Source organism: Cryptomeria japonica, chromosome 4 (genome assembly GCF_030272615.1).
Source record: "Cryptomeria japonica chromosome 4, Sugi_1.0, whole genome shotgun sequence".
In the NCBI taxonomy this organism is placed as follows: Eukaryota; Viridiplantae; Streptophyta; class Pinopsida; order Cupressales; family Cupressaceae; genus Cryptomeria; species Cryptomeria japonica.
This window is the reverse complement of record NC_081408.1, coordinates 532,300,279-532,326,342: the sequence shown is the minus strand read 5'-3', so window position 1 is coordinate 532,326,342 and position 26,064 is coordinate 532,300,279. Positions and strand designations below refer to the sequence as shown.

General features: G+C 38.8%; 1 protein-coding gene across 3 annotated transcripts in view; it reads left to right on the top strand.

Moving 5' to 3' along the window:
• Positions 1-26,064, top strand: part of LOC131069053 (uncharacterized) — a 225,338-nt gene that overhangs the window by 82,651 nt on the left and 116,623 nt on the right. For all 3 annotated transcript variants that reach the window (XM_058004370.2, XM_058004369.2, XM_058004371.2), the window contains one exon: positions 1,086-1,262. In XM_058004370.2, the coding sequence (XP_057860353.1) occupies positions 1,086-1,262 (177 nt within the window). The remainder of the gene's footprint in view (positions 1-1,085; positions 1,263-26,064) is intronic.

Genomic DNA, 26,064 nt, shown 5'->3' with positions numbered 1-26,064 from the left:
CTTCACAGGTTGAAAGGATTGGTATGTCAGTACTAATACTGATTATAGTCATAGGGATTTTGATTTTCTTGGTGTTGGGAAGTCACATACAATTGAAGGGATAAGTGATGTCAGAATTGCATGCAACAATTGCATCAAACTTTGAGTATGAAATGTTAGGCATGTTCTAGGTTTGAACAAAAAAATACTTTCTATTAGCTAGATTACAGAAAATCCTAACATTCTAGTTCAAGTTTTTGGGAAAGAGTGCATTGTTTGTGATGTAAACCAGGATGAATAAATTGCTTGACACATATGGCTAGGCAGTGTGTACAAAGGCTTGTACAAACTTCCTGATCCTACTTTTCATGCTTCATTGGAGACACTGTGGCTAGGTCATAAATCCAAAGAGTTCAAAGAAGAAATTGGTATTGTGGCACCATTGGTAGATGTACCTTTCCTTTCAATTTATGGGTGTTCCAATGTGATAGCCTTTGGGTGATTATTCTCCACTTGTGTATTACTAATGCAGAATTGAAGGTGTCTCCATTCTGGTTGAGATTCAGCCCATGCATAGTTCATCTCTAGTTTAGACTTCGTCTTTGCAACAAGACTATCCCTTCTATAGGGTTGGAAAGGTTCACAAAGTATCTTATTTTTATTTATTGAAATACATCTTTTGCTGTTTGTATAAGAAAGAATTGCAGTCTCTCTTATCTATTGATGGGGCCAGTAATTGGTTTAATTACTTGTCCTTGTAGGATGGTCCTTTCTTTTGTGTAAGGGAATTAATTGATTTTGAATAGCTGCTTTTTCTTTTCTTTTAAATGCTCTCCTCATTTTTCCTTCTAGACTATAAGGATAAACTATAAAGTCATAAATAAAGAAAGTGGTAATGGAAGTCCATGTGAGGTCAGAAATGATTCTAGTATACCAGTTATTTGTGATATATTTGCATTTCCTGTAGCGTATTGTTGCTCATTTTGTAAGATAGGTAGATCATGGTCAAAATGAAATACATGTGCGTAGAGAAGATAATGTAAAGTTATTTTTATTTAGAAATTACTATTGCTCAATCTTATTCTCTTTTTGTTTATTTTTCACAGCATTACACACATATTGATGATCAAGAAGAGGACACTACAAAGAAACAAGATGTGATGGAAACAAGATCATATTTTCTTGCTTGTATAGCACTTCTTTTGGGGCGCCTTGACACTGGTCTCCTTGAAAGGACATTGGCTGAAGATGGACCACAACTTTTAAATCTTCTTTTTGCTCAGGTTGTATATACTGTATACACTCCTATTTAACATATAGCAATGTTAATATCTTATGACTAAAGTTTTTATCTAGGGTGCGCTAGCAAAGCTTGCGATCAACTTGTTATATGTTGTAAAAGATCCAAGTTGCATAATTTTAAATATTTTTTTTGGGTTTTTTGTTTATTCTTATGGCTGTTAATTGGATAAATATGAAGTCATATTATATTCCTTGCACTACAACTCATATGCAATGTTTAGTGTCATATTAGAGATGCACATTTATGTGGATGATATTGATTACAACTCAAATGCATGTCCCTTAAGTCAATAGCCTTATATGCGCTATATTCTTAGAAATTGTAAGGGATGGTTGTTCATTAAGTTACTCTTATGATGCTGATTTATACTAGAGGCTCCCATTGAGAGTTTTATTATTGGTTAAATCGCCTGCATGTTATTCCTATGTGAGTCTTGTTGCTTATATTATGCCATTTTTACATCTCCAGTTACATGGTAATTGTTCTACTTGGGTGAAATTTATAGCATTTGGCATTGAAGCTTTTAATGGTTGTGTTCTAATCTTAGAGATTGCAGAGTATCTGCACGGCTCAACACTTTCAGCATGTCGAGTCATCTCTTTGGCAAATGGAATGAAGTTTGACTCTAATTGTTTCTGCTTTGCAACTTTTTAACTTGGGTGAAGTTTATAGTATTCAGCATTGTAGCTTTTAATAGTTATTTTCTTATTTTAGAGATTGCAGAGCATCTACATGGTTCAACAATTTCAGTCTTTCATCATATATGAGTGACACCCTTTGTCATTTTATGACACCCTTGGTCCATCAGTGAGAACCGATCATAGATATGTTCCATGGACCAGCGCTGCCCCAATTGGATTAAGGAGAAAGCAATGGAATTATGAGGTGTGAAGTGTTGTCTTGCCGGAACTCCAGAACCCCGAGGTTCCAAAGTTCCTTCCTTAGTCTCCTCTTCTCTTCCTCGGAACTCCGGAACCCCGAAACCTCGAGGTTCCGAAGTTCCTTTACTTAGTCTCCTCTTCTCTGCCCTAGTTCCGAAGTTCCTTTCCTTAGTCTCCTTTTCTCTTCCCCTGAGCTCTGGAACCTCAAGGTTCCGAAGTTCCTAAGTCCTCGACCCCGGAATCCCGAAATCCCAAGCCTAAGTCTTCCCAGCTTCCTTCTGGCTTGCAACACTTCTAGATGGCGTGATCAACACTCAAGGCTTTTAATGCTCCAACTACTCTTGCGACCAGTTTTCTATATAAGGCTGTTATGTCTCATTGTAAAGGGTTCTCTCCCTGCTGGCTTGAGCTATTCTATGCTTTTTCACTTCTCTTAAAGACTTGTATTTATCTTGCATTTCTGCAACTGTAAGTTTGGCCATTGGCCTTATAATGAATTGAAATCATCATTCTTGCCTTACTTCAACTTATGAATGTTGCGTATGTGTTCTTACCTTCATTATAAGTGTATGTTTGTGGCTTTCTTTCACATATATGCTGTGTTAACCTGTTTCTGGGTGTGGCTTGTGGGAAACCTTCTCCCCTCTTGACATTCAACAAGTTCTAACCTCCATACGTGCGTTGAGGTCATTGATGCAACTGAAGCTTGTGCATATCCTGGGTATTTCAGTTGATTCTTTGTGCCATTTCGGGTGGGGAGAGAAACATCTGTTATCTTGGTGTATCACCTCCTTTCATTTTAAGCATTTCTCTCTTCCCTTTTCCTCTGCAAGCTGTTAGGATAGGTTTAGAAGTAAGATTTGGAGTGTTGATTTGGTTCAACACTTGCACTTGGATTGAGAAGGAAGCCGATCTTCTCCGGAGATTCAACCCCCTTGTGCAAGGTCCCACACTTCGGGTTGTTTCCATGTTTCACAAGGTTGTTGAGTTGATAGCTCAACAAGGGTGCAAGCTTTTGTGATAACAATACCCAATTATGTATTTATTACTTGTTGGCTTGTGGGAAGTTATTAGTGGTTGTTGACAGTTGCGTTCCGTTTGACAAGCATTGGGTACTCTAGACTTATCATAATTAGGAAAGGCAGTCTAATTGTATACACAATTACTACCTTGGAATAAAGTATTGATTGGTTTCAGTTACAGCTATTTAGTATATATCTCTATATGCCATTTATATTACAATAAAGAGTGTTATTATTTGGCTGTATTCATTTGGCACCATTTAAAGTCGGGTCAGATTCATAAGGAACTAGCATCAGTCAATAGCTATTGACAACTATGCTAATAATTGATAAAATGTAATGCCCTTAACATTGACCAAAGGTGGGAGAAGATTAGATGTAGTTAGAGGGCAGATCATGAAGTCAGATAATCCCTCCAATTTGTGGGACAACATGAGTGAAGGATGTTGTGGGGAGTGTTATCATAGGGACAATCATGAAGTCAAACAATCTTTCCAATTGTTGGAACAACAAGAACAAAGGTGGAGGTTGTAGGAGGTATTTGAGTCTAGAAATTCATCATTTTGAAGAAAAAGTTGAATTGGGGTTTGTTGACGTGTATTTTGTACACAATCATACACAGAATAAAATACCAATAGGCATCTTATCCTCTCTTGAGAAAATAGTCTCTAACTGCTGAAGATTCGCATAAAGGATCAGTTAGGTAGACTCCAAGGTTCTTTGATGTAGGGTCTCTACGTGTGGACAAGCTTTTAGTGGTATGATGTGATTTGCTGTTTCCTCCAAGGGGCCTTACGTATTCCAAAAGTTCAAAGATTTTACTAAACTAAAAGGAACTTTCAAAAAATAGCAAAAAGATAGGGTTTAAAGAGGTCTAATCTAGCCTAACCCTATGAATGACTTAGTATGGACGAGACTTGGCAAGATTCAACCAATTTCAATTTTGCCATAAGATAACAACTTAATTGAAATTAGTGCGATCTTCTAAGGTAATAAAATGATACTCAATACATCAAAGATCAAGGACACTACTACGAAGGTACATATCCAAGACACAATGATAATTGAAGATTAAGGACTCAAAGTGTTCTCCAGTCGACCACACAAGGCGTTCCTACAATCAGCAAGAAGCTAGTGGTTTGGATTACGAATCCTACCAAATATCAAATCTCACACTTAGTCTTTCAAATTAACAAACTACTTCGATTGAGCACGATTCAAGTGTATCAAACAACCATGAAGATAACTCAAGAAATTTGCAACAAAACACCATAACTTCAATATTTTATTGATTTCCAAGTCATCATGTACAACAATTGCTTGAATTTCTCTCTTCAAGACTCAATCTTGCTACAAAATAAAATTGCTTCTAACTCTAATCTCTCTTACATCAACTATTGACTATTATCTGACTATTACTCTATTATCTCCTCTTTATTGAAATGAAAAATGGGGGTATAAATAGCATCCCCAGTTACAATGAAAGGTCCAGATTGAAAGTAAATCAACGGACAAGATCATGACACCTAAACCCTAATTAGGGTTTGTTACAAATGACCTCCTTTTTACTGAACAATATTAAATACATAGCCAAATATTAAATTCGGCACAAAAACCTAGGAGGTATCAACCAATGAGAAATAAGATGTCATGTCATCTATAACAACCTTTCATCTAGAATCTTATTCCCTTTCCAATTTTCTTTCTTAGCATATGCAATGAATTTTGTCACGATTCCTTCGATTTCTGTGATTGGAATCTCGGGAAGATTCTTGATACTCTCTTCTAAGTGGATGACTTGATCGAATGCATCTAGAAGAGCTGCGTCCCAAGTAGGTTCAAGTTCCTTCGTTCTATCAATCAGGAGCATGGTGGCAAACATCTGATCATACTGCTCATTTGTAACATCTGCGTCCTTGCGAAAGATGATCTTGATTCTATCCTCAAATTCTTGCATATCCACATCTGTCTCGACCTCGATCCCTCTGCCAAGAATGGTACGAAGTACCTCAAATACTCTGTCCTGGATCGGATTGATCACTTCCTCAAGTTGGCCACATCTAACACTGATGTCCTCGAAGAGAACACTCTTTATATGGAGTAAGGTTGACCACTGAAATAAACTGTGAGAATCACCCTCCAAGATCCTCTCCTGCGCTAAAATTCTTCTGGATGTATGTCTTATTACTTTCAAGACAGGGATGATAACGTCCTTGGTATGGGCAAATGCAACTACTGTTACCATCAATCTGTGGATTATCTCAAGAACTTGGATAGCCTGATGAATAATCTTCGTCATCCTTGTAACAAACTCTATGGCCACTGTATGAGATCTATCCATCCAACTACATGTACGCTGGACCAGGTTCCTGAATCTTTCTGCTTCATTGATCGATTGAAGGGGCAATGCCTGCACTGGTGATCTAACTGGATCCTGACGTCCCAAAGGTTCATTGATGTGACTGAAATATGTCCTCCATGCACCTCTCTCTCTCTCAAGCTTTCTATTCTTTTCCACTTCTTCTCTAAGCTTGTCCTTCAATGCCTCAAATGTGTCGGTAGCATCATCCATTGTCTGCTCTGCTGTGGATGGTCCTAACTCAATAGTCTGTATATCATAATCCTCTGCTAGGATCTCACCCTCATATTTGTCTGCTGCCGGTGTAGCTATCTGCAGTTTTCTGGATCCAGTCTCATCTCGAATCATCTTGGACATCTTTGTAGCCTTCTTCTTCTCTGTTATCACATGTGAACGTCCAACAAGGCTCTCTAAATCAATTGCACTGTCCTCGTCCTCTACTACGATCACCTTGGTTAATTTTTCCTTCAACCAATCTGGAATATTTGATCTTGTTTCTTGAACTTGAATTTCTTTATGTACTATTTCTTCTTCTCTGGGAGGAGATGTCATTTCATTATCTTCATCTAAATCATAGTCTTGGAGAGATCCATCTGATGAAACATGCTGTGCCTGTCCTTCCTCCTGCCTGTCATTCTGTACCATAGACTCCATGGACTCTTCCACTCGAATTGTTCTATTCTCCGGTTTGGAAGAAGTACCTGGTGTTTGATCTTTGTTGGCACCTTGCTTTTTCTTGGAAGACTCTTTCTTTTCTGACCTTTCTTTTCTCTTCAAACCTCTTGGATGGAGATTACCCTCACTGGCACATCGAAGGTTACCTTCACCTGAATTTCTAGGATTAGGATTGCCTTCACTCACACTAGCTCCACCTTCGGCTGGTTTCTCTTCCAAAGTAAAAGACATAGCTATGCCTTGTTCTCTCAACTTCTGATGCTGAACGTCTACCCATCTGCGAGTACAAGACAAGACTGGTGCCATCAAATCATCTAAATCCACGACCTCGGGCTCATTCCAATCCAACCTTATTGTTTTGCTTTCTCTATCATAGGAAGACTGGATGTGCCTGCCATTATCCTGAGCTTGGTCGGCCACTCTGTAAATCCTGCATTTCCTGATGAAATCCAAAGGCAATCTAGAATGTATCTTTCGTTTCACTTCAAGATCATCTAAGAGATTCATCATAAAATCTTCAATCTGGTGCTCATGCTTAAATCTTCTACCGACTGTCTCCTCTAAATGTCCATGTGGATCAAAACTATTTCTCCAAGCAAAAGATGAAAAAGAATACAAGGCTAACTCCTTCTCTGCATCATCCATGGCTAAGACATTAGGACATACCTCAACTGAATTACCCAAAATAATAGGTACCTGAACTCCATTCTAATGTCTGTGTCTGAATGCCTTCACATATGCTGCCAACTGCCTTGTTACCTCAAGTAACACAATTCTGTCTGTCGGATACCTCGGCAACATGTATGGAGGTAAAGGACATCCATGCACTCTAATGTAAGTGAACTTGGGAAATTGAATGAACCAAGCACCGTACCTCTTGATGAATTCCTGGGCATCCTGAGATAATCTATTGTGAATCCCTCCTTGCACCGTCCTTGTGATGTTCATCGTGAAAGTATCATTAACTAACTTGTAGTTTTTCCCTGGCGGATGATGCAAGTAGGCATAGGATTCACAAGCTCTGACCTCACCGGGTCCTCTTCCAATCACTCCTCTGTGAAGTAGTCCTGCGTACTCAACACTCCTGATCAAAGCATAGATGACGTATGAACTCATGTGGAAGGACTTAGTAGCCCTGAGTCTCCTCAACTGTACGTCTAAGCAATGGCTAATTATCCTAGCCCAATGTATCGTACCCTTTCCTTGAACAATCACCTGGATGAAGTAAAACATCCACTTCTCAAAATAGAAGGCATGAGGTGCTCCTGTAACTCGGTTGAGCATAGTAATCAAATCTCTGTACTCCTCCTGGAAATCAATCCGGTGCGGTGTGTTCGGTACCTTGCTTAGACGGGGACGACTCTTGAGTAGCCAATTCTTGTTGATTATGCTTAGGCAAGCATTTGGATCATCATCGTATACTGATCTGGGTCCTTCAATGCTCTTATATATCATGTCCCTGTGCTCTGGAAGATGGAAAGCTTCACTTATAGCTTCCTCTGAAAGGTATGCCAAAGTGTTTCCCTCATTGGACACAATTGTCCTGGACTGTGGATTGTAGTGACGGGCACACTCGATCATCAACTCGTGGCATTGAATAGCTGGAGAAAAACCGGCCGCCTTGATGATGCCACTCTCTATTATTCTCCGGGCGACAGGTGATGGCTTGCCAATGTAAGGGACCTCTCGAAACTTCTTCGTGCTAAAGTTCCCCAAGTTTGTATCTCCAATGTTGCTCCACTTCGACACGATCTTGGTCTCCACTTCTTCGGTCTTCTGATCTTCTTTCATGAGAGCCGAGCGGCTGGTGGATGCTCCCGCCTTCGGGGTCGCCATACCTACACACCATTTCATTATGAGAACCATATTTTGCAATGAATAACGTTGATTAGAGAGATAAAGTTTTTAGGAAACCTCATGATAAGACTTTAGAGTTATCATTTCCTAAAAACGACTGAGCTTACTGAAATTCAAAATTCAAAATTTCAAAACTTAAAATATGACGATGAACAAATAAAACAATGAAATCAAATCGCCATACCTCAATAGAGAGCTAGCTCTAGAATGCAAAAAGACAAAAGATCGCCTAGGCAAAATTGAGGTATAGATGATCTTCAACGTTATCTCCTCAAGATATTAATTTCGCCACCTTTGTCTTCAATGTGATCTTCAAATTCACCTTCAACGTGGTCTTCAACTCTTAGCAAATTCGCTCAAATGAAGGTCTTTAAGTATCGCACCACCTTTGATTGCTTACGCCACCTTGGATGGAATTTGCACCTCTTCAAACACACTTCGCACTATCTTCGCTTTCCTCAATTCGCATGTAGAAGGATAAAATAATGATGTGAAAATAATAGTTTTCACCCCCCTATATATAGCGCTTGCATCTCTCCATTTACTAAGGCCGACTTGGTAACAATTTCAAACGATTTTTAAATGATTTTTTAATTAAATAACAAGGCCGACCTCCATATATGAGCGCTCCAATTCGATTTTTTATTAATTAATTAATGATTAATTAAATGCCTTTCGTTTTAATTTATAAATTTCGATTTTTTAATAAAGGCAAAATAATTAATAAATGATCAACGCCATATTAAATGCTAATTTAAATAGGATTTTCAATTTTATCGAACTTAGCATTTAAGGGAAATTTGAAATGTTTATTTGGCGCCAAAATTATGAAAACGAAAGGGACGTACCTCATCGCCCTGGTCCCTTGGAGAGGGACAGGGGCGATCCATGATTTTGTCATGTTTTCAACGTTCAACTCCTTCCCTTCCACGTTCAATATCGATCATTTTGATGGGTCCTTCGAATTTGATTGCCTTGCATGTGCGCATAAGTGCCTTTGGGTGTTCATCGCCCTAGTCCTTGTCCAAAGGATAGGAGCGATCTCCATGTTTTCACGTAGACCTCGCATTTTTGATCTTCGATCCTTCATTGTAGAGCGAATAACATCTTTGTTCGTTCCTTCTATGCTCGTTCCATTTGTTTGCATATGGTGTTTGGACATTTAGAGGGATCATCGCCCTTGTCCCTTGGAGAGGGACAGGAGCGATCCATGTCTTTCTCCTTAATCTTGGCAACTTTAAACTTCAATCTTCGTTGTGATGCTTTCCAAACGCCGTCCTTTACCTTGTTCATCCTCGCCTTGCCTTGACTGTGAAGGATTATGAGTGCTTTTGATGGGATTGCCTTGGTCCTTGTCCAAAGGACAGGAGCGATGTGAGCTTTTTAGCATGTTTGACGATGTTTGGACGTTCAAGACTCTTGCATGTGATCTTCAAACGATGTCTCGAACCTTGTATGATCTTGTGGAGTATTCGACTTGGCATGAACTCGAAACAAAACGAAGAGTCCAAGGCAAATCGCCCTGGTCCCTTGGAGAGGGACAGGAGCGATATGGTCCCTATGTTCATTTTGGTGATCATTTTACGTTCAAAATCTTTGTGTATCACCTTCAAAAGGCACCATGGACCCTCTAAGACCTTGCAAACCCTTGAGCTTACGTAAATCTTGCATGAAATGGCCAATATATCCAACATCGCCCTGGTCCCTTCCTGAGGGACAGGAGCGAACTAGGTCTTAGGGTGCAAATTTCTTCATTGTGATGACCTTTAAGTGCTTGTGCTCGATGAAGATGCCTTAAGATGTTCTTGCCACCCTTCGTCTTGACTTGGATCGATTTCAAACTTAAGTAAAAGGCAATATAACCATTGTATCGCCCTGGTCCCTTGGAGAGGGACAGGAGCGATCCATCTCTTGTGGCCTTCATTTCATTTTGTCAGGTTCCAAATTTATATTCAACGGATTCGTCATGCTCCACTCCATTCATCCATGCCTTGATATCGTCTGCAACTTGGCAAGAAAATTAATTATAACAAAAATCGCTCTGGTCCCTTCCTGAGGGACAGGAGCGAACTGGGCATTTTGGGACCCTTGTGGACGTTTAAAAATCTTCAATTTGTATTCAATGAGTTCATCTCACGCTCTTCCTTGCCTTTGGACGTAAACTTGTCTTGATTTTTGCCTGGATTTTGCCCAATGAAGGACATCGCTCTGGTCCCTGGGAGAGGGACGGGAGCTATAAGGTACTTCGCCCTGGTCCCTTGGAGAGGGACAGGAGCGAACTTTGCATTCTGGACCATTCTCCTTTGTGTTAGCACTTCAAATTATATTCATTTGGTAAAGCATCTTCTTTTGGACCTCTTCAAATCATCAAGTCAACGAAATCTTGCAAGGACAAGGCAAAATTTGATTTGTAGCTCCGGTCCTTCACTGAGGGACAGGAGCGATTTTCCTCCTAGAGGCGTTTCGGTGCTCATGAAAATCTTCAATTTATATTCAATGGAAAGATCTCGCCGTTCTCCATCACTTCCAATTTGAAATTCGTCTTGACTCTGCAGGAATAGTGAGATATTTGAAAATGAGCTCCCGTCCTTCACTGAGGGACAGGAGCGATTTTGCTCCTACAGGCCAAAATAACATGATTTTTCACATTTAAACACTTCACAAGGCGAAAACAAATCATTTCCAATGCCCAGGATCAAAAATCAAAAAAGTCAAAATTTAGTCAAAATATTCAATCGGACAAAAATTCACACTTCACTCTCAACACTTAGACAAATTTAAGCTCTGCATCAACATTCCAATTGAACATTAGACCATTCTGGCGAATTCATTGCATTCAAAATTTGCATCCTAGAAAAGGAAGCTCAAAAGCTCTCAAAAACGACTGGATTTTGCCTGAAAAGACAAAAATAAAAACCCTAAGGCTTGACCCTAAATCCAGACAACTAACTGACTAACAAAATCCTAAAGACGAAAGCGAAAACGAACAAAAGACAAGCAAAAAGAGGGGGTCCCCATTTGCGATGGGGCGATGTGTGAAATGGTCACAACAGGGTTGTAGTTGGGAGTGTGTCATGTCCCCATTTCACTAGTGGCTATATTGATGTTTGAATTTGCCTGAAATCCATCCCCACAGGCGAATTCACAGTGTAAGGGGATGATTGTTTAGCCAAAGGGGTCATTTGTTTAGACATATTTTGCTTTGGTGAACTTATAATAATATAACTTTATAATTTTATGTTATAAAGTTACTTTTTTCTAAATATAGAAAAAGGTTAATAAAAGTAACTTATAAGTTGCTAATAAATTCAATAAGTAACTTTATTTAAAAATTTACATGACCCTCTTCCGTAGGCAATTTAATAACTTAAAAGGTAGCCAAATTTCATGTTGAAGTCACCCTTGAGGTTGAGCGCTCAATTGGAGGGAGAATAAGATTCTTTAACATCTTTGGAGATGCCTTGTGGAGGTTTGTTGAGTTTATGAAGCCTTTTTTGAGAAGAGGCGATTCATTCATTGTTTTGTGTTTTATGAATTTTATGCATCCTTAGGGTTGTGGAGGTCTGCAGCAACACGAATTTGCCTGAGCAGCCTTTGGAGGACGCGACTCCTTCAGATTTAGGTGGTGTGGACGAAATCCCACACTCCTCTCTTCACCAGGGCAGCACCATTAGATGTTAATGTGGACTTTGGGGTTCCATTTACTCCAAGAGTTTATTCTTTACAACATAGTCAAGTCTGTTATGTAAGATCTGAGCATTTGGATCAGAGATTGCAGCAAGGAATAAGCCACAAATGCCAGCCATACAACTCCCTTGGCCAGCCGTACCATTCACTTGCCTGGGTCTCAATAAAAATAAACTAAAGGGTTTTGGCACCACTATTGGTGTGTGAATTCATTGTTGGAATATTAATAAGTGATCATAGTTGGTTTGGTGTGAAGAAAATATCAGATTTGGGTAGCAGCAGCAATTCTTTGAGGAAAAGAGACATAATTTGGGAATCTTGCCTGGCAAGAATTTTGAATTTCAATTGGGTCTGAATAATTTTTCAATATTAGTTTTTGGTAAATATCCTAGAGTTAAATAAAGTCATTTGTAGCCATTGGATCAGTCACTGCTTCATTGCAGGCTCAAATTTCACCCTCAAACCCCAACACTGGACTCCTGGTAAGCCTTGAACGGCTTAATTCTATCAAGAATCCTTTTTATTGTTTTTTTGTACTTGCTGCAATTAATAATCAGAATTCTGGAAATTATTATCAGTTTTATATTTATTGTATTGCATTTATTATTTTCCATGTATTGTCAAAAATCCAAAAAACTACAAAAAAATTGAAAATACAATAAACTTCCAAAAACTCTTTTCGCTGGTCAAAGAATTTGAATTTGTAAACAATCAGCAATTTGGTTAAGAATTCTAGTCAGAGATCTTTCAGTGGTATCAAAGCGATGATCTTGCCAGCCTGGGGGTCATCAGAGTAATTCTATGCAGCGGGGCAAATTTGGTACCCATAGATATTACACATGCAGGAGACCTAGAGAGGATTTAAATTTTGTCACAAAATCACCCTTTGAGACTAATATGGGTGATATACTTGAAGGACAATGGAGCCCACCCAGATAGGAGAGACAGATTCCACTCAATCCTGATGAGATTATGAGGAGCTTGGTTGAAGCACAACCAAGAATTGTTGAAGCAATCAACAGGTTACACGCCACACTTGACAAAATGGATTTTGGAAATAATAGGGGAAGGCACAGGAGACGTAGCAGGACAATATCAACTGTGGGAAGTAGGGGCAGCAGTAGAATTCCATCTTCCTTGAGTAATGCATCCATCTCACCACGGAGGGATAGGACCCATACTAGGACAACGGATAGGCATATGCTTCCACGGTTCACTCCTAGAGATGTACCACCGTTGGCTGATCCTCAGAATGGAATCACCTTCTAGGACATAGTTATGGCTGCCAACGATGAGTGGGCATGCCTACTGGCACATGTTAGAGATGCATTCTCGTTACATCAATATTGTATGCAGCGTCGTGATTCCATGAGGGGACAAAATGACCGGGGACCCAGACAACAGTGGAATAATGATCTGAAGAAGGCTACAGATAAGCTGATTTTATCCACTTTTGATGGCAGCGGTTCCACTAGCGCATGAGCGTGGGTTCACAAGCTAGATATACATCTCTCCTTGAAACCCATGGCTGAAAACGAGGCCATTTAGATTGTTGTCCTACATTTGGAGGGTATCACATATGATTGGTGGCACCATGGATTGGTCACTTAAAATCACGCTCTCATTCATTCATACGCAAAGTTCATAGATAGGTTGATTTCCAGATTTGATAGCTAAGATGTGGAACTTTATTATAGGGATTTAGCTCTCCTGAAACAGTCGGGTCATGTGGATACATACATTAATGAATTTCAGCGTATAGCAGTGATGGTACCGAAGATGTCTGTTAGGAGGGTAGTTATGCTCTTCATAGAGGGACTTCATGAGATACACCGTGGTTTAGTCAAGGCCTTGAAGCCTAAGACTTAACAAGAGGCTATTCAGCTCACGTTAGACTTGGACACATCTTCTCCTAGGATTGATCAGGAGACTAAAAATGAATTAAGGAGAAAGAAACTGTGTTTTACTTGTAAGGAACCTTGGGAACCGGGTTACTGATGCCTTCGCAAAGGCAAAACTCATCTCATTGAAGTGAGCTCAGATGTGAAGGATGAGCACATACAAGACACTGATGATGAGGGAGAGCATATTGAGTCTCCCTAGATTGAGCTTGACTCTACTGATGCACAGGCTACGACCAATGCTACCATGGCCACTCTTTCCAATTATCCTAAGTTCCATGCTTTCAGATTGAAGGGAACTATTCAAGGGCAGTGTGTAGTGTGTTTAGTAGATACTGGAGTGACCCATAACTTTATTGATCAGCATATGGTAGAGAGACGTGGGTTATAGACAGAGGAATTTTTCAGGATTTGGTGTGAAGGTTGCAGATGGTGCAGTGCTGGGATGTACCAGGAGGATTCCTCATCTCAGTATCCAGATCGGGGACTACACTTTGACAGATGATTTTTTATGTTTTACCCTTAGAGGATTATGATACAGTTATAGGTATGCAGTGGTTATAGGGAATTGGCAGCTATGTCATTGATTACCGCAGAATGCAGTTAGAGTTCTTAGCTGATGGTAAGAAGAGAATACGGAGGGCATTATTGGATGGAGGCCCCAAGGAGGTTTCCTCTCGTAGGATGGAGACTATTATCAGACACAGAGATATCCTTTGGGCTGCCCAGTGCTTTGTTTCATCTAAAGTACCTTCATCTTAGGATGGCAATTCATCTCACATTGATATACAACAGATTTTAGATAAACATGGGGTGGTGTTTGGTGATATACCTCCTAGAGTACCACCTGATAGAGGCTTTGAGCATGTGATAGAATTAGAGGATGGAGCAAAACCAGTCATGACCACTCCTTACCGCCATCTTAAGGCCTACAGAGATGAGATTGAGAAGACCATCAAGGAACTTCTGGACATGGGATTCATTAGACCGAGCTCTAGTCCCTTTGCTTCTTCAGTTGTGTTGGTGAAGAAGAAGGATGGGACCTTATGCATGTGTATTGACTACCGTGCACTTAATAAGAAAACCATTAAGAATGGATACCCCATTCCACGCATAGATGAGTTGTTGGATGAGCTTCATGGCTCAGTTTATTTTTTGAAGATTGATCTTCGATTAGGGTATCACCAAATTAAGGTGCGGGAGTCTGATATTCACAAAACAGCCTTCAGATGTCATTATGGTCATTATGAGTTCTTAGTGATGCCTTTCGGTCTCACTAACGCCCCTGCTACATTTCAGTCATGTATGAACCACATATTTAATAAGCATCTGCGTAAGTTTGTATTGGTATTCTTTGATGATATATTGATTTACAAAAGATCATGGGAGGAACATTTGAGGCACTTAGATGAGGTGTTGAGCATTATGGAATTTCAGTCCTTGTATGCTAAGATGTCCAAATGTGAATTTGGGCTCATTGAGATTTATATTTGGGTCGTGTGGTAGGAGTTGATGGAGTCAAAGTCCATCAGGAAAAGATCCAATCTATTATTGATTGGCCACCTCCTAGGAATATTTCAGAGTTGCGTGCTTTCCTTGGTTTATGCGCTTATTATAGGAGGTTTGTAAGGGGTTACTCTCAGCTTGTAGCACCTTTGATAGATCTCACTCGGAAAGGGGCTTTCAGATGGACTCAGGAAGCACAGGAGGTATTTGATAGACTTAAATAGGTGATGAGCACTTGTCCTGTGTTGGCACTTCTTGATTTCACCCAACCTTTTGTGCTTGAATGTGATGCTTCAGGAGAGGGTGTGGGTGCAGTACTTATGCAAAATCATCATCCTATTGTGTATGATAGTAGAAAACTGAAAGACAATGAGAAATTATATTCCACCTATGATAAGGAAATGTTGGCTATTATGCACGCTCTCACAAAATTCAGACAGTACTTAGTGGGGAGGAAATTCATTGTTAAAACTGATCATAACAGCCTTAAGTACTTTCTAGATCAAAAAGATCTTTATGAAAGGCATAAAAAATGGGTCAGTAAGGTCCAAGCATATGATTTTGACATTGAATATGTCGAGGGGAAAAATAATGTAGCTGCTGATACATTATCTAGAAAGCCATCCATTGCTGCCCTTTGTTCATTGAGTGAGATTTCAGCTGATTGGAAATCTCAACTTTTAGTAGAGTATTCCAAAAATCAGCATGCATGTGAAATTATGGAAGGGATCGTTCAGGATGACAGGTACACAATTGTGGATGATGTGATTTACTGCAAGGGAAGAATTTATTTAGTTCTGAAATCTAAACTGAAAAATCAGATTTTACATGCTTTTTATGACACTCTTGTAGCAGGACATCAAGGGTATGGTAAAACCTATAGGCAGATTAGAGAGAGGTTCTCTTGGAAGGGCCTCAAAGCTGATGTTTCACAACATGTAAGGGAATGCATTACTTGCCAACAAAATAAAACTGAAAATACACACCCTGCTGGTCTGCTGCAACCATTACCCATTCCGGAGCAAAAATGGATTGGAATTTCAATGGATTTCACCATAGGTCTTCCCAAGGTGCAAGGGAAAGATTGCATATATGTAGTAGTGGACAAATTGACAAAATATGCTCATTTTTTTCCCATAGCAGCACCTTATACATATTCACAGGTTGCTGATCTGTTTTTCAGAGAAGTATTTAGGCTCCATGGTCTTCCAAAGACCATTGTTAGTGACCGTGATAGCCGGTTCATGAGTTCTTTTTTGCAAGAGTTGTTTAGACTTATTGGCACCGAGTTGACACCTAGCACCAACTATCACCCTCAAATTGATGGACGGACTGAGATTGTGAACACGTGGCTTGAGGGGTATTTACGCAACTATGTTTCAGGACAACAACGTTCATGGGTTTGTTGGTTATATTTGGGAGAGTTTTGCTACAACACGACACATGATATGTCTATTGATATGACTCCTTTTCATGCACTATATGGTTACGATGCCATGACATTCATGGATTTGGCACTTGGAGATAGTAGAGTACCATTGGCACAGGATTGGCTTCAAGAGAGCCAAGACATACTTAAGGCACTTAAGGAGAACATCTAGCGAGCCCCGAATCAACAAAAGTTATATGCTGATCGTCATAGGATTGAGAGATCATTTGTGGTTGGAGACTTGGTGTTCTTGTGCCTCCAACCTTACCGACAGAGTTCTATGAAGATGAATGGGGCAGAGAAGCTCAAGCCCCGATTCTATGGTCCGTACCTTGTTTTGAGGAGAGTTGGGGAAGTGGCGTATGAGATTGAGCTTCCACCAGAGAGCAGGATTTATAACGTCTTTCATGTATCTTGCCTCAAGAAGGCAATTGGACAACACACGACGACTTCTTTGGTGTTACCTCCTTTGGATGACAAAGGTAATCTGGTTATGGTTCCAGTTGAGATCTTGGATAGGCGTGAGAGGACATTGAGGAATCGGGTGATCAGAGAGTACTTGATTAGGTGGAAGGATTTACCCATAGAGGATGCCACTTGGGAAGGAGAAGCTATTCTATTGTATCCAACTCTTCAGTTGCTTGAGGACAAGCAATTCCGAGGAGGGAGGACTATCATGTCCCCATTTCTCTAGTGGCTATATTGATGTTTGAATTTGCCTGAAATCCATCCCCACAGGCGAATTCACAGTGTAAGGGGATGATTGTTTAGCCAAAGGGGTCATTTGTTTAGACATATTTTGCTTTGGTGAACTTATAATAATATAACTTTATAATTTTATGTTATAAAGTTACTTTTTTCTAAATATAGAAAAAGGTTAATAAAAGTAACTTATAAGTTGCTAATAAATTCAATAAGTAACTTTATTTAAAAATTTACATGACCCTCTTCCCTAGGCAATTTAATAACTTAAAAGGTGGTCAAATTTCATGTTGAAATCACCCTTGAGGTTGAGCGCTCAATTGGAGGGAGAATAAGATTCTGTAGCATCTTTGGAGATGCCTTGTGGAGGTTCGATGAGTTTATGAAGCCTTTTTTGAGAAGTGGCGATTCATTCTTTGTTTTGTGTTTTATGAATTTTATGCATCCTTTGGGTTGTGGAGGTCTACAGCAGCACGAATTTGCCGGAGCAGCCTTTGGAGGACGCGACTCCTTCAGATTTAGGTGGTGTGGACGAAATCCCACACTCCTCTCTTCACCACGGCAACACCAATAGAGGTTAATGTGGACTTTGGGGTTCGATTTACTCCAAGAGTTTATTCTTCACAACATACTCAGGTCTGTTATATAAGATCTGAGCATTTGGATCAGAGATTGCAGCAAGGAATAAGCCACAAATGCCAGCCATACAACTCCCTTGGCCAGTCGTACCATTCACTTGCTTGGGTTTCAATAAAAATAAACTAAAGGGTTTTGGCACTACTATTGGTGTGTCAATTCATTGTTGGAATATTAATAAGTGATCGCAGTTGGTTTGGTGTGAAAAAAATATCAGATTTGGGCAGCAGCAGCAATTCTTTGAGGAAAAGAGACATAATTTGGGAATCTTACTTGGCAAGAATTTGGAATTTCAACTGGGTCTGAATAATTTTTCAATATTAAGTTTTGGTAATTATCCTAGAGTTAAATAAAGTCATTTGCAGCTGGAGGTGTTTGGATCAATCACTGCTTCATTCCAGGCTCAAATTCCATCCTCAAACCCCAACATTCGACTCCTGGTAAGCCTTGAACGGCTTAATTCTATCAAGTATCCTCTTTATTGTTTATTTGTACTTGCTGCAATTAATAATCAGAATTTTGGAAACTATTATCAGTTCTATATTTATTGTATTGCATTTATTATTTTCCATGTATTGTCAAAAATCCAAAAAACTACAAAAAAATTGAAAATACAATAAACTTCCAAAAACTCTTTTCGCTGGTCAAAGAATTTGAATTTATAAACAATCAGCAGTTTGGTTAAGAATTCTAGTCAGGGATCTTTCAGAGTGTAGACATAAAAAAATTCAATCAACTACAAGCCATATGAAGGAAGAGTCTTCATTGGGTGATGGAGTCCAAGGACACCTCAACATATAGAGAGAGGCAAGCATACATGAGCAACCTTTGAGTCACTGAAGGAAGAGTTGCTGATAGACGAAGAGGAAACCAAGTCAAAATCTCTAGGGCAAATGATTGGAGTGGAAAAAAGAGAACTTGAGGGTGATCTGAGTGTGTGGAATGCTGAAGTCTCTAGAAGAGGCTCAAATTCTCGAATGTCCAAGAGTGCTAAGAGAGTGTTGAGTGTTCAAACTAGAGCTTCTCGTGGAGTGTGATAACCCTCTACTGTATCACTTGATGTAAATCTTACAAAATACACCAATAATGACAATATCATATATCAGTGAGTGCAGTAGAAATATATATAAATGAAGAAATCAATTATTAAAATGATTTTAATATATTAAATAATGTTAATATATTAAATGAGGAAATAAATGATTAAATAATATTAATATATTAAATAATGTTAATAGATTAAGTGATGAAGTGGTGAATTATTAAATAATTAAATAATGTTAAATATTAAATGGAGTTTAGCTTTAATATAAGTTAAGTTCATTTTTAAAAGGGAGGAGTTAACGCCATGGGTACACCCTCCCCCCATGGGAAGTGGTGGGACGGGAGTCGCAGCCTGGGCTGTGACCACCGTCACACCCCTTCCCACGGAAGAGACCCCATGGAGGGATGCAACCTTTCCCCTCCACGGTTATATAATAAAGACAACCCGCAAAGCAAGGAGGAGGCACGAGGGAAGAAGGACGGGAGGCAGAGAAGCTGCGCCAACAGTCTACGAGGAGGTAAGTAGTTAAGTTTTACGTTAAGGGAATATATATGTGTTTGGATGTGTGTGCCACACACACACATATATGTTTATAATGGATCTGTCTCTTTGACAGAGTTATAGTTTTACAATAGTATTGTCTCATATGTAGCAATAGATATATGTATGTATGCAGGTTATTTGTATGTATATAGGATCAATAATAGTAATTAAGGAATATGTAGATGCAGGCATAAATTATAGATTTAAAAATGATAATGAAAAATAGAATGTTATTAGAATAACAATAATTGGCTGTATGATGGAGGCTATTGGGAGGAAATTCCCTTAGCCTAATTCAGGGATTATGATAAATTCTTGGTAGGCAGTATATACTGAGTATTCATAATCTCATATGCATATGTGTTTAAGGCTTGGGTGCCAAAGGCTCACCCAAGAAGAGACGGATCTTGCCAGTCCTCTCCGATAGACTTGGATGATAAAATATATCATCCAAGGCAAGGAATTGATCATATATGACGATCTTCCTTGGTAGGCTTGGTTGTAAGATGCTACATCCAAGACAGGGATCGACTTATCCATTGATTTCCCTGGTAAGGCTTGGAACCATGATGGGTTCCAATAAGGCGGCATTACAACCACCTAAAGACATATCCCAATACTGCATTCGTATCCTTTTTATTAAATAAGAATTGAGATTATTTTTAATTAAATAATTGAAGTTTAATTGCAAATTAGATTAGTAATGTATATATTTTGTTGCATTCTAACAATCCGTTTTGCAGGATAGTGATCTCTAACTAGTAGGGACATTACATGGAGTAAGTTCTAGGCAATGAGTTTACATCAAGAGCAAACCATGGTGACTCAACTTGTAAATATGAGTGTTGATAGATAGAAGTTATGGGAAACTGATTTAAGGATTCAGTAAGATAGTGCAAGACTTGCTAAACCATTTGGGAAGCAAATAGATAGAACGACAAAGCATGTTGGCGACACTCATTCCTAGCTCAAAGGTGTGGCAATTGATTGGTACTCAAAGATTGAACTAGTTTGCTGAAATACTTAGGAGGGATTACAAAAGGACTTCAAAGAATAATCGAGATGATAATGCAATCATTTTGAGAATTTGCAATACCTAGCAAGGAAATCATGATAACTTAAGAGCTTTCATTTAGAGGCTCAAGGAATTGTTAATAAAATTGGAAAAAGAACTAGATATTAGTTGAAGAAAAGATGGCTCATTGAAGGTCCCATTCCTTCATTGAGGAAAAAAATGAAAGTTATACCACCTTCATTGTACATAGAAGCATAACAAAGCATTTGGCATAGAAAGTGAAGACAAGACGTCTTCATGATCCACAAGAAAAAATGATGAAGATGGTGACTTGCATGCAAGCAACGATAGCAGATCTAGGTCAGTACGAGTGTTGCTAAGAGGTATGCTCCATATGATGAAGGAATTGGAGCTAGACAAAAATCCAACAAAGAGCCTAAAAATTTATGGTGCATGGATTGTAGAGTTGAGGGCGACAACAATAAAAATTGGCATAAAAAGATCCCTTCGTTAGGCAGAAACTAGCTTAGAGTAATCCAAGGAGGGCTGTGTTGAAAGTTCTTAGGCTTAAAAAAAGTGTTTTCGATGCATTTGACTTGTTTAGGATTCTTCTTCCTTTGTAAGGTGTACGACATTCATAAAGAAGGTAGCGCTAGAATAAAAAAAAGGCTTTGAAGCCTCCAAATCAGTATTTTGACTACCTTGCAGGATGTACAACTCTTTTGGGGGTAGAAAAGGTACATACCTGTTGAACTGAACATATGGTAGGGTTGGAGATGTATGAGTGGGTAAGACCTAGCTATAATTTTTTTTTTATGAATTTAATTCTTTCAATCTGTGCGCACACTACACTTAGATTTTCTGATCTTTCACCCTCCTTAAATTGAAATGACAAATTTACTATTTGCTTGCAAATCTAAAGAAATTTATACTTGGAAATTTGAAACTTGCATTGACAACGAATTCTCCATTACAGCACAAATTTTGTGTAGTCGGCATAAAATGTCTATTGTTATGTTTGATAATATTTGTTATCTGCCAATGTATTGATTGTTTGTATTAAGTGGGTTGTCACTCTCGGGTAGTTAATGTGTCCGTTGGTTGACGATTGTGTTCCTCTCGACAACCGTTGGGTCCTTTAAATATGTTGTGTACCGCCAAGGAAGGGGGTACATTATAGTTAGGTCTATTGTAATTTTTGGCCGACCATCTTTGGTCTTCTCTGTAATAATTTCATGTGCGAATAATGATATATTTTATTGCTGTGTTTGGTATGTGTTGTCATGCATATTATTATTTCCTATATTTGATTTATCAGATATAGCAGTAAACATTTTAGCACCATTGTTTAAAAGAAATTGGGTCAGCCTTGAGTGATTCATGCCCTTAGACCCCAGTAAGATGAGAAGAGGCCATAGGGTGGTCAAGACCAAGTGATTAGGTGATTCGTAGACCCTTGGATGGAGGGAGCACAGGGACAAGTCAGAGCCCAGAAGTACCCGGAGTTTTGGGACGCTGGAGGTGGACGTGTAGAGGACCCATGCGTGGCCGAGAGTGGAAGGAAAACACCGAAACGTAGCAGTCAGAACAGTCCACCCAGGTTCGACACACCTTGAAGTACCCAGAGTGTTGGGGACGCTAGAGGTGGATGTGTAGAAGATGCGTGCATGGCTGAGTGTAGGAAAAGCAATAGAACATAGCATTCAGAACAGTTGTAATGTCCCCAGAATTGGACATTACATTGCTAGTATTCAATTTTGTGAAGTCTCTAAAAGAGTTAAAATTGCAAAAATCATAATCAAATAAAGGATATTATATTGTTGACCATATCAGCAAAGTTGATGAAAGATTTGTATCAAATGTGAAGTGTTATGGAAACATGCGACAACGATGGGTGCGAATTCCATTGCTAGTTTTGATCCTAGCATGTCCTAAGCCGTGAATCTTCCCCAAGCTGTCTATGGAGTGGAAGCTGACTCATATTGATAAACCAAAACTAATATACATCAGAGTGATTAATTTGTATCTATTAGAGAGATCTCCAATGTAGCGAACCATAAGAATCTGTATCAGTCATGATGTTGGGCAAGTCAAGATAGTCGACTTCGATATACAAAATTTATTGATCAGTGATCAAAGAGCCTATGTGAATACATCGATTGATTAGTTTGTCAGAGATTAAGGAGTAAGCCCGATCCATTAAGGTGATGAATGATATGGTTCGATATGTTTACAAAACAATTGGTAGTTACTGTATAAATGACAATGGCAATGTATAATTTGCAGCAAACCTTTTAAAGAAGACATGATCCCGTAAAAAGACAAATCAGCTACTCAAAACAAAATGTGTTAATTAAAGGTGCGATCTTAATAAATCATTCTAAGTGATGTGATTGTGTTGACTAAAGGATGCACCAAATCATGTGACTTATAATAGAGACTAACAACTCTCAAAGGCTGCGATTTGTTTAAATGTTTCTTTTCATAAGAACCAGTTTAGAGGATTAAGTGAAGAGATGCAATTATGATTTGAAAGCAATTAATGCTAAGTGAAAGAAATTAAAGGAAAATCACAAATCAATGGTTACTGTTGTCATTTTATGACACCCTTGGTCCATCAGTGAGAACCAATCAGAGATATGTTCCATGGACCAGCACTGCCCCAGTTGATCAAGGAGAAAAGCAATCATGGTTTGAAGTGTTGCCTTGTCGGAAGTTCCTAGGCCTTGAAATATGAAGAAATTATACGTAGGTGCACTAGAAAGAGAAGCAAGTGTAACTCCCTTTGTACAATTATCCTCAAGCTTCAGTTGTTGATCATGATCCTTTCCCAACTTTGTTGGATCTATAGTTTCTTCTTCCTCATCAGAATTCACCTCAACATATTGTTTCTTTCCCTATCCAAGCCATCTATGCCTCGGGGCCCATGGTTCCTTCCATATGAAACTTTTCTTTCGAAAGGGCTTCTTTTGCTTTTTGGCATGTGGATCCTTTGAACCAACTTCACCCTTGGTGGTGGAAAACTATATGTTATGTGCTTTTATTATTGCATCATGTAGAGTAGGTGGGTCAACTTCCTTAACCCAACTATGCAGTCATTTTTGCCAATCCTTCCATAAAAAGGACTATCAAACTTCTCATAGAAATATTAGGTATCGTAATTAAAAGCCTTTGAATTTTTGACACATAAGCATCCACTGTATTCAATTGCTTCAAATAGGCTAACTCTCAGAAGTGTATCTTTGGATCCTCTTTGTCAAATCTATCTATAAGTATTTGACTGAATTGCACATAGGAGTTAATGAAGTTATGACCCTGTGGCAACATCCTAGGTTACCAACATTTGTGTGCATTACCATCCAAGTGCAAAGTGGGATATTGGATAGCTTCATTCTCAAACATAGGATTTAATGAGAAATGACTGCCCAACTTTTGTACTCATGATCTAGCTGTGCATTTGTTGGAGCCATCAAAAGTGGGAATAGAAAATGTTACCCAACTTCTTTAAATTCTGACTGTTATAACCTCTATCCCTCTTGGGTCCGTTCCTCATCTTAAACTAACACAAATCCTAGAGATATAAGAGAATGAAACTCATCATCTAATGCCTCATAATCATGTATCCAATCTATAAAACCTTCTTCTGCATCTTGCTGATTTGCTCCTTCTGCAGTTGCATTTTGTAGAGATTGAGGCATTAGAGGTCTAGTTGTTGTGCTACTAGCTGTCTTGGAATTATTGTTAGCAAGCATGTTGGTGTTGGCTTCTTGATTGTCCCTTCATTGTTGTTGTTGCTTCTATTTTTGTGATTGGTATTCATATTTTGCATCATCTGTGTCATCAACTGGACTATTTGCTATTGTCCTCTATCAACATCATTTAGAATTTGCATTGTACTGCTCTCATTCTGGTCTCTCCCATCACCCATGTTCCTTGGAGCTCTCTCAATAAATAAATCTTCAACGGGAACTTCCTCTTCAATCTTCGGCTGCTCTGGTAGATCATTTGCCCTTCTTTTAAAATAATAACTCCATGAAACGTCTGGCTGCATAAGAAATTTCCGTTGACAAAAACGTGCCTCAAATTCCCACTACCTCGTAGGATACTAGGCTTTGATATCACTATAAAATCTTGTATTGGAATATTTCTAAATTTTTGCGATTTTGACAAACTTTTATACCTAGGCATTTTGTCAAATAGTTTGCATCTTAGTTACTAGGAAACTCGTCTCCTACCCTTGGAGACACATCTTGGAGACGGAGACGTGTTTCCGATACCAGAGACATCTCCGGAAACTTCTTGATGCATAGGGTGCTTTTGCCTGCCATCCCTTGCCGTCTCCAAAGTCTCCCGACCAGATTCTGACATTTCTTGCCATAAAACTTGAGCAAAATGCAGCAAATGGAAAAAAAGGAAAGCAAATAAATAAAAGAAGCATGCAACAAAGCAGAGTCGTAGGGAAATAACTAATAACAAAACTCTGTCACAGGAAGACAAAAATCCATGTAAAGTTATAGTGATCGGATCTTCTGACAATGTAGATTTTTTGGGAGGGACATAAACATTTGTATGATTGATTTCTTATCATTGTAATGGTCTAAAGAGAAATTGCCTTTACTATTTAGTCGACAATATTGAGTGTGCTCAACACCTATATTACCTTTCACTAAACCATTTAGACAGGCTATGGTACCAACAATGTAAGCAATTTTAATTTCATTTTTTGTTCAATTTTAATGTTAATGTTAAAGTTTACCACTATCCTTTATTTCAAAGTTCTGTCATAATATTTTTGGAAATTATTAAATTATATTAAAAAAAATTGGTGTCTCCAAGTACCCCCCCCCCCCCGTCTCTTATTATTGAAAGTTAGCCATCCCACCAGTGTCCAGAGTCTCCAAGTACCCCCGTCTCCTGGTAACCTTGGTTTGCATTTAGTTGATCTGAGTTTTTATTTAAACTTGTTTTGACGGACATTAAAATAATCATCATAGTATTTGATTTCTTATTCCAAAGATGGATAGAATTCAACACAAAATTATAGCATAAAATATTCAACAAATTAACTTTGTGTAATACCATGTATTGTTGATACATGACAATATGCTCATAAATTACAACAAGAATAGTATCATTGATTAAAAATATCATTATCAATTTTTTTATATTTCAAATGGCTGACTTGCTTGAGCAACTTGCAATCCAAATCAGCATCTACCCCAATCTTTAATCCTTCCTTGAAGATGTATGAAACCTTTAATAAAGTGTACGGAAGCTTTTGGAAAGTGTTATGACTCCTATATGAGTGTACGGCATCCTTTTCTTAGTGCTGCGATTCCCTTTGATAGGCATTGGCTAGCTTAAAATAATCCAATGAGGGCTGCATTGAAAGTTGTAAGGCTTCATAAAACCTTTTTCTAGTATTCGACCCTTATTGCCTTGGGGATGTGTTGTGCGAATCACACACCCATCCCCGTCTTGGACAGGGACCCCCCGGTTTGTGCCTTTCTGTCTTTGCGGAAGA